Genomic DNA, 8814 nt, shown 5'->3' on the forward strand with positions numbered 1-8814 from the left:
GACGCTCCTCGACGGCCTCCACGTAACCTCGGCCTCGTCGATACTTTGATGCACTGATCCTTTTTTTCTAGCAAGGCAATCTGGATCCGAAGGAGCGCGCGCGGGCCGAGAAGGAGCTCAAGAAAGAGTTTCCGAACGGCCTCCCGAGCTGCGGCACGGACGCCCTCCGGCTCACGCTGGCCTCGTACCTGTCGCAAGGTACTCATCCATACGACGCATCCATATCTCTCTGTATCGATCGATCTAGGTCGCCAAATCAACATGGATCTCCAGCGCGTCGTGGCGTCGCGGCACTTTTGCAACAAGATGTGGAACGCGCTGCGGTACGCGCTGCCGCTTGTGCAGACGTCGTCGTCGTCTTCGCTCGAGTCGCACGCACCGTCCATGAGTCTGGCGGACCGCTGGATTCTCAGCCGCCTGGTGCGACGTTATATGACACATATGGCATGTGGATATGGACCGTCGAGGTACATGTAGGCGGACGCAGTGACCAAGGTGCACGACGGCTACGGCACGTTCAAGCTTGCTACGAGCGCGAATGCGGCCCAGCGCTTCTTCATCCAGGAGCTCTGCGACGTGTACATTGAATTCTCCAAGCCCGTTCTGTACCACGAGGATGCGCACGCCAAGGAGGCCGCCAAGGCGACGCTGACGACCGCCTTGGACACGTCGCTGCGTCTGCTGCATCCGATTATGCCCTTTGTGACCGAAGAGCTCTGGTACGACCTAAGAACGTAGTAGTACGATGCGTCACCTCGGTGTCTGTAGGCAGCGGCTCCAAGGTGGCAGCGAGCACTCGCTCATGACGGCCGCGTTCCCCGACCCTGCGCAGTGGGCGCGCTGGGTCGACCGCGACGCCGAAGCAAGCATGCAGGTTTCGACGGATGGATTTTTTCTCGAATTCTGGATAAAACACTGGATGGTGTAGGCGGTACTGGATGTCATGCACGCGGTGCGGTCGTTGCGGCACACGCGCAAGACGCTGGCGCCGGATGCGTCGACCGTCGAGTAATCATCACCTTGTACCCGTTGACGAACCGACCTGCGTTCGTAGTGGCTTGAAGATTCAGTGCAGCGACGCGGCGACGATGGCGCTCCTGGAGCGCAACTTGAGCGTACGCCGTCTCTGTCGCAAGCGGCTGGATGTCACCCGATCCATAGGACATTGAAGCGCAATGCCGGGCCGGCCCGGTCGCGCTTCTGACCACCGCCGCCGACGAGACCAAGTCGCCGCACCACGTCTGGCTCACGCACTCGCTGCACGAGCACTGCCAAGGTAGATTGACGATCGCCACAGGATCTGCAGTGGGATCGCTGGCGGCGACACACGCGTGGATGGCTCATTGGGCGTGTATAAAAACGTAGTGCTCTTGCCGCTGCCCATCGGGCTCGAGACCAGCGGCCGCATCTCGGCCGAGGTCGACCGGCTCACCAAGCGCCAGGCCAAGGCCGCCAAGACGCTGGCGATGCTAAGCGCCAAGCGAGCCGACCCCAAGTACGCTGCGAACGTCCCCGAAGCCATTCAGGCGCAGGACGACGAGCGCATCGCGCAAGCCAGTGTCGAGCACGCCAGCCTCGGTGAGAGTTTGGCCGCACTGGCGACGCTGCGGGCGCAGGTTGACCGGCTCCAGCGTGCTTGAACCTAGACCTATAGACGCCAACGATGTGTGGCGAGGAAGCCAAGAATACACTGTATGCAGTGCACTGTTTTATGATGGGTCGGACAGCTGTGTCGGCGTCAGTCCAACCAAGTTGCTTTGCATTTCGAAAAGCTACGTTCGTTGCACGCTGGATGTCGCGGGCTGCGTGTTATAACAGCGTCGTTGGCGCTTGATTCGAGGGCATTCAGTATTCGTGAGGGTGGCACCGGACGTAAACACCTAGTGCGAACCCAGACGCTCCAAATCTCTCGTCATTTGCGCACAAATTAGTGTGACCTCGAGCCCGCGCTGGCTCGTGGGTGGTGCATCGTACGTACTGGGTAGCGACAGGCGCACAGCTGCTGCTGTCGGAAGAAAAGATCTCGGCGCAACGTCTAACGCCACATCGACCGTTCACCGGCCTCAAAGTTGACCGAGATACTTGGCAGAGATGAGCTGCACCTCGATTGCCTCGGCCGTCGGCGGTGATCCCGGCGAGCGCACTTGCCACTTGCGTATCCAGCGTCGCGCAGTGCCATCTTCCCGCCTACCACTGTCCCCCGTACTGTCGTTCCCGAGTTATAACTCCTTGAGCTCCGGTTCAGAGATCTCGAAGCCCAGCTGGCATGTGACACGTGGTGACAAGTCACATGTGCGTCGGAGCTGCCAAAGCCACTTCTCATCATCGTCTCAAACGGATCGCCCCGGGCCTCGGACACGCCATGGACGCCGGCGCGGAGCACTATGCCTACTAGCGTCGACCTCGTATCTAGGGCTCTCAGGTACACTGCGCTTCGTATTGAAGAGGCTGCTTCCTCGTTGCATCTCGCTGGCTGCGCGCGCTTGTGATCCTTGGGTTGTTTTCCGAACTGCGCCGAACCCATTTCAAATCACTTGGCTTTTGTATGCGCCAGCACACATCCCCTGCCAAACTGGTCGGCAGCCAGCTGTGGAGACAGTCTGGAGAAAGCGGACCAAGCATCGCGTCAGGGCCCTCGGCCAACCCGTGCTTGTACGGCCGTACGTCTGCCGTCCCTTTGCCTATACTTTAATCAAGCTAAGTCGAACACGTACAAGTACAACTCTGGCGTCACCGGAAGGTGACAAGCCGCCAGTTGCCAATTTCCAGCACCGAAATCCCACGACCACCATGGCCCAGAAGCTCTCGCTCGCGTTCCTCGTGCACGACTTCACCTCGCCCTCGAGCTGCCCGCAGAGCCCCGAGACGAACGCGACGAGCCTGCGCAGTCCGCGCGTGAGCCCGCTCATGGCCAAGACGCGGTCGCCGCCCGCGCCGCGCTCGCGCCCGTGCAAGCACGCGGGCTGCACCAAGTTTGCCGTGACGCGCGGCCACTGCATCGCCCACGGCGGTGGCAAGCGCTGCAGCGTGGCCGACTGCCCGAGCGGCGCCAAGACCAACGGCCTCTGCTGGAAGCACGGCGGCTCCAAGACGTGCTCGTTCCCCGACTGCTCCAACCGCTCCAAGACGTACGGCGTGTGCTGGTCCCATGGCGGCGGCAAGCAGTGCAGCGAGGCCGACTGCATATTTTTCGGCGCTTCGCCACGGCCTCTGTTGGGCGCACGGCGGCGGCAAGCGCTGCCGCGCCGACGGCTGCCAACGGCCAGCGTACGAGCGCAACGACAACCTCTGCGACGTCCACTGCTCCAAGAAGAAGCACCGGAGCGCGCCGTATTAGTGTCTATATCTCCACGTATTTAATAGTTGTCAGTATGTTCTCTCTTGAGTATATTTGGCGGTGCTGGGCGAGGTTCTGGGCGGTTGGTCCGCGTCTGAATGAACGAACCTCGAGCCCATGCGCAGACATTTGAGGGCATGTGAGATTGCGACACTGCTGCAGTAGATGGAGGTCGTTGTGTTTGATGCATCTAACGATGTGTTCAAACTTGTCCACTGGCATTGACCATCTCATCGCGGGCGTCCTCCTGTACATCAAGCGCGCGCCTCTACCGCCGGTAATTGGAGCTCTCGTGATGGTCTTTCTGCTCGATTTCGCCCCGACGATCTAGTCGCAGCATCTACGACGAGAACCCGACACCCTTGGTCGCTGGCATACTAAGAGCTATGTGTCGCTCGAGAAAGCGCTGCAGCGGGCGAACGAATGGTCCCCGGCGCTGCATGGGACACTGGACGCCACCCGCGACGAGCTTTGACCGTTCGTCGAGAAGCTACAACTCAAGTATCGGATCGCGTACTTGGCCACCGCGTGCCAGGCAGCTTTGGTCGGCGGCGGCGCGCTTCTACCGCTGCCGGCCTTCGACGGACGACCATGCCATGACGGACATGAGCAGCTCTGCGTGGAGTGCGTCGCGTCCTCCTCGACGATGAACATCAATGCTGATTTCTGCCTCGCCATCAAGTAACATCTTGTCGAGCGTCACTCGCAGCGACTCGAACTCACGACGGCAAAAGGGGCTTCTTCTTTCTACTGCAAAAGCTGGTACTATGTTGGAAGTACGAGTGCTAGTCATGAACTCTCTCAAAACGAATCACACCTTTGACCATTGGCAGAACCAAGGCGCAAGGCAGCAACAACACGTCCCCGACTCCTTTGAAAATCTTTCAACGCGAATTGCTTGCAGGTCGTTGCGACCCTATGCATCGCCAGATGCTTCAACACTCGGCCTCGCAACGTAAGAGGCTCGCATGAAAACATGACAAAAGCCATTCGACCGATTTTCATCTTGCTGCCACCAACGTCACCAACTTGGAGCGGCCCCGCCGATGCACTGGGTGAAGATATTGCTACACAACTTGCTTGCAGGACACCAAAGATAGAAACCAGAACTGTAATATAACTAAATTCAGCGTCCACGAACGCCTCGTCGGCAGGGCGCAGCCCACACGTCCAGCTCACCACCATTCGCCTCCGACAACGATGGCGTCCGCTGCTTTGTACAACGCTGCGTTTGAGAAGCATCTTCAGTCCCAGTCATATATCTTTTGCACCAAACCGTCCGCTCAACTGAGCCCAACAGTCGCTCTGGACGGCGTCGGCGGTCACCTCGCCTGGCCGTGGACATCGATGCAAGAGCAGCAGCTCACGGCGCTGTACACCAATATCGTTCCTGCAGCCAAGATCACGATCCTCAACGCCCAAAAATGGAGCAAGCGCCTCGAGACAAGGATTCTCCCAGCTTTGCAGCGGGCCCTCCGCGTCAAATGCGATGTCCGTGTGGTCTTGTCCCATCTCTGCATCGACTCTGTCGGGACGACGCTGGCACCGACGCCCGAGATACCGCATGCCGTCGGGACGCTTCTGGTGTCCTTGCCGTCGATGCACCAGGGCGGCGAGCTGACGTTCACTAACGGCACCGACGTTCTGGAACTAACGGCGTCGCAGCAAGTAGTGCAGCTCTTTGCTTCGTTCAACAATATCACGAGTGCACCGATCACATCCGGCTGTCGCGTGGCGCTTGTGTACGCCTTGGTGTGCGACCCAGAAGCGTGGGTGCCACCGCCGACCCGGGATGACGTCATCGAAGCCCTTGCCGCGATCGCCCAAGACCCACCGCATGACATTCAGCGCATTGCGCGCGCAGTCCATGTCGTTGTTGCATATCCGGAAACTCTCTCGTTTCAACACCTCAAGCGCATCGACAAGACGCTTGTGGACGTCCTCGTGGCGACGGGTGGCTATGACATTTCGCTGGTCGACTTCCAAGAGACCTCACCCCCCACCCCCGACGTCTACGGCGGCTATGATCTTGAGGACGACTGGTGGGGCGAGGACCCGTATTTCGAGTACGAAGTGCAGTACGAGAACTGCGTCACTCGCATCGAAAGCCTTGCTGACATCCCCTTCGCCGTGACGTCGGGTGTCCAAAACAAGGGCGCCGACCTCTTCTTGAGCGACGACGCTTCCGCCAACGGGTCCGAGTGCCCCGCCACCGCGATCCTTTTCTGGCCCAAGCGCTGCCGCGTGGTCATCGCTGGTCCGTCGCGCGCGGTGCCTTTGCTGAAAGAGGCCATTCGCAACGGTCAAATCACGGACCTCTTTGGTCTCAGTCTCCACGACTTTGTGCTCGGTACGCTGACGGCGTTCGACGTTGCTGCCAGCGCGATCAACGACAACGACGCAGTTGAGCTCGGGCATCTCTTGCTCCAGTACAACGACGTCGAGGTACTCGAGCGCTTCCTTCGGAATACGCTGCCCCTGTCGACCTGGCGAAGTGACGGCGCCGCGGAATGTCTCCACGAGAGCTTGGAAACCTTTGGGTGGCCGGCGCTGCTACCCGCCGTCGAGGCCTTCCTTGCACGTGTGGCCAAGAAGTACAACGGCACCCGTGCTATTTGTCGCCTCCTTGCCAGCTTGGCGGGTCTATCGACGGAGCCTGAAGCTCTCTGTCCGCCGTTGAACCAGCCGTTCGCTGGCGAGTTTCTCAAGGCGTGCTGGCAGGCGGCGCTCATGGAGCCCTGTTTCAAACCTGGTGACGCCCCCACCGAGCACTCCATTCTGTTGGATTGGTACTTTGACACTGGGCTGCCGACGCGGCCGGGCGACAACTACCTCGGTCAGTGGCTACCACCGCCGGTCCTCTTGATTGTCGACAGCTTTCTGTATGCGCGCCGCGTCGGCTCGCACTCGGCGCTCACGGCGGCTCCGTCGCCATGGCATCAATTGAAGTATCTTCCCAAGGCCTTGCTGGCGGTCATTCCGCTTCAGCCATCACTACATCAAGCGCCGTACGTTGCCGCCATCAAGACTGCGTTGACTGTGCAGTCGAAGCACGGGCATTTGAGCGCATGTGAGATTGCGGCCTTGCTGCAGTACATGGAGGTCGTCGGTGGTTTTGATGCGACGCTCCTATCGACGTGTCGAGCTTGTTCCCGACCGATCACCGACATCCTATCGGCCATCCTGATGTTCGTCCAGCACGCGCCTCTATCGACGGCAACCGGCGCTTTCGTGACAAGCTTTCTGCTCGATTTCGCCCCGACACTCCAGCATCCACGCCGCGACAGCTACGGCAAAAGCCCAACCAGCTCGGTCGCCGACCTTCTCAGTGCCCTCGTGATCGTGTCGTCCAAAGCGGCGCGAAAGTGTGCGGCCGAATGGCGCTCGGCGCTACCGGGAACTCTCGACGCCACCCGCGACGAGCTTTGGCCGCTCGTCAAGGAGCTGCGGCGCCAGGTATCGGATGCGCGCTTCCGAGAATTGCTCGTCTACTTGGCCTCCGAGTGCCGGGCGGCTTTTGTCGGCGGCGGTGCGCTTGCCCCGCTGCCAGCCTTCACGGACTACGCCTTCACCGACATTGAAATCGACGCAGCCCACTGCGGCGAGTGCGCTGACTTTCGCTGCTTTCTCCGCACCGGCTGTGATACGGTGATGACGATCGATATGTCTCTCTGCCTCGAGATCGAGTGCGCCGTCCAGCGTCACCCTCAGCAGCTCGAACTCGAGCGCGACTATGAAGGCGGGTTGGACTATTTTATCCTGCGGAAGCGAACGCAGCCTGGCATGGCGTCGACGGACGCGGCCGAAGCCCACTCGCGCCGCGAGGACGTGCGTTGGGACGACATACAGCGCGTCAAACAACTCAATGCGCTGCTATCAGACCTCACACCGAAGCCTTCGGTACGTCGGCCGGTGGAAGTTGAGAGATTGACCCTCTGCTGCGTGGTAGGAACCCAAGAAGGGCAAAAAGCGCCGTATGCAAAACGCATGACAACCTGTACAACACTGCGTCAGGATTTACATAGTATTCCAAGGACGATACTCAATATTGACTCGATGCTAACAAATACGTTGACGAGGGACGAGGTGGTCGTTCGAGATGTCGACAAACCGTACAGTTGGTTTGTGAGCACGCCCGTGCTTCGGCTGTGCATAGAACTCTTTGCCATTGCGATTTCAATCGGGATGGGACGACAAAAACGCGGTGTTTACGCCTGTACATGCAGGGCACACTAGGATGCATCGAGTGGCGTCAAGCCCAAGGGTAGGTAGTCCATACTATACTTATAGTACTTTAAACACTCAACTAATGTCCGTCAACACGAAAGATTCGCATCGTTTCATTTCCCTTGCATTTTTAGCCGGCGCCCTCATGGAGCAAAACCAAGAGAAGAAGACGACCGAGCACCAAGCGATCGACTTTTACCAAAAGGCAAGTCCTCCTCGATCGTCTGTCGGAATCATGCGATAGAAATGACGATATTGTTGTCTAGGGGGTCGAAATCGCCCATAGCGCGACGGGGGTTGAGGACCACGTCAAGGCCATTGAGCTCATCTCGATGGCGATCGCAGTCCGACCTGGCCACGCCCGATATTTCCTCGCGCGCGGCAACAGCCTCCGCGCCATCAACGAGTTTGAAGCTGCGATCTCCGACTTTGACATGGCCATTTCGCTCGACGACAAGTGTCCGACCTACTATGCCAGTCGGGGCACGTGCTTCCGCAAGGTTACCCTGAAGTCGCTCGCACACTCTGAGAATATTTGCGTAGCTCGGACGGGCCGCCGATGCGCTGGAAGACTTTACCCTTGCAATCGAGTACGATACGAAGCGGGTACACGGAGCAAAAATGCGTTGTAGAGGCCAGAGGGCTGTGAGTAGGGCACTCACTATTTCAACCGCGCGCTCGTCCTCTACGACATCAACCACTATGAGCTTGCGATCAGCGACTTTACAAAGGCCCTCGACGATGCGTCGGGTGGACCTCGCACGGAATTTCGCGCGCTCCATAGCCGCGGCAACTGCTACCGCCGGCTCGGCCTCTTTGGTATCTAGTCCGCAGACGTAGCGTGGAGAGATTGTCTTGAACGGCGTAGACAAGTGCGTGGACGACATGATGCAAGCGATCAAGCTTGAACCGCGCAACTCGACGGTTTACAACTCGCTCGCGCAGTGCTACATGGAGGTAGCCGCATGGACCATGCATGTCCAAGTGGTCACGGCAATCAATGCTAGTACCATGATGTGGAAAGTGCGATCAAGCACTTCTCGACCGCGATCACGCTCCTGGATTCAAACCCTGCGTACTACAACAACCGCGGCCAAGCGTACTTTGAAAAGGTGATAAATAGTGATAAAAACGGCAAGAAAAATGCTAAAACACAATGGGGATTAGGGCCACGAGTACGATCGCATGGCGCTCGCAGATTTCCACCTGGCCATCAAACTTGACGGCAAGGACGCGCAGGCCTACTACAA

General features: G+C 58.9%; 4 protein-coding genes across 4 annotated transcripts; all 4 read left to right on the forward strand.

Annotated features, from left to right (window-relative positions):
- Positions 1-71: 71 nt before the first annotated feature.
- SPRG_16885 (hypothetical protein) lies at positions 72-1012 on the forward strand (the record flags this gene model as incomplete). The annotated part of the gene is made up of 5 exons (XM_012356180.1): positions 72-198; positions 248-420; positions 478-719; positions 769-874; positions 929-1012. Exons 2-5 carry the CDS (start codon positions 262-264, stop codon positions 1010-1012), a joined length of 591 nt encoding a protein of 196 aa, XP_012211570.1. The 5' UTR covers positions 72-198; positions 248-261.
- A 53-nt stretch (positions 1013-1065) lies between these two features.
- SPRG_16886 (hypothetical protein) lies at positions 1066-1671 on the forward strand. The gene is made up of 3 exons (XM_012356181.1): positions 1066-1115; positions 1162-1276; positions 1366-1671. Exons 1-3 carry the CDS (start codon positions 1089-1091, stop codon positions 1638-1640), a joined length of 417 nt encoding a protein of 138 aa, XP_012211571.1. The 5' UTR covers positions 1066-1088; the 3' UTR covers positions 1641-1671.
- Positions 1672-2790: 1119 nt separating this feature from the next.
- Positions 2791-3337, forward strand: SPRG_16887 (hypothetical protein; the record flags this gene model as incomplete). Its single annotated transcript, XM_012356182.1, has 2 exons — positions 2791-3137; positions 3175-3337. The coding sequence occupies 2 exons, from the start codon at positions 2791-2793 to the stop codon at positions 3335-3337; spliced, it is 510 nt and encodes a 169-aa protein (XP_012211572.1).
- A 1347-nt stretch (positions 3338-4684) lies between these two features.
- On the forward strand, positions 4685-8814 carry SPRG_16888 (hypothetical protein; the record flags this gene model as incomplete). The annotated part of the gene is made up of 10 exons (XM_012356183.1): positions 4685-7169; positions 7218-7237; positions 7287-7311; positions 7699-7790; positions 7831-8064; positions 8108-8170; positions 8218-8383; positions 8433-8521; positions 8572-8676; positions 8732-8814. Coding segments are annotated over 10 exons (3362 nt in total), but the record flags the coding sequence as incomplete, so codon positions are not given.

Source organism: Saprolegnia parasitica (genome assembly GCF_000151545.1).
Source record: "Saprolegnia parasitica CBS 223.65 unplaced genomic scaffold supercont2.394, whole genome shotgun sequence".
Lineage (NCBI taxonomy): Eukaryota > Oomycota > Saprolegniomycetes > Saprolegniales > Saprolegniaceae > Saprolegnia > Saprolegnia parasitica.

Excerpts from the sequence above, each read along its gene's own strand:
- SPRG_16886 (XM_012356181.1), top strand. The coding sequence starts at position 1,089 with ATGGCGCTCCTGGAGCGCAACTTGAGC. Across the intron at positions 1,116-1,161 it reads TCCTGGAGCGCAACTTGAGC|GACATTGAAGCGCAATGCCG; the intron begins GTACGCCGTCTC and ends CCCGATCCATAG. Across the intron at positions 1,277-1,365 it reads GCTGCACGAGCACTGCCAAG|TGCTCTTGCCGCTGCCCATC; the intron begins GTAGATTGACGA and ends ATAAAAACGTAG.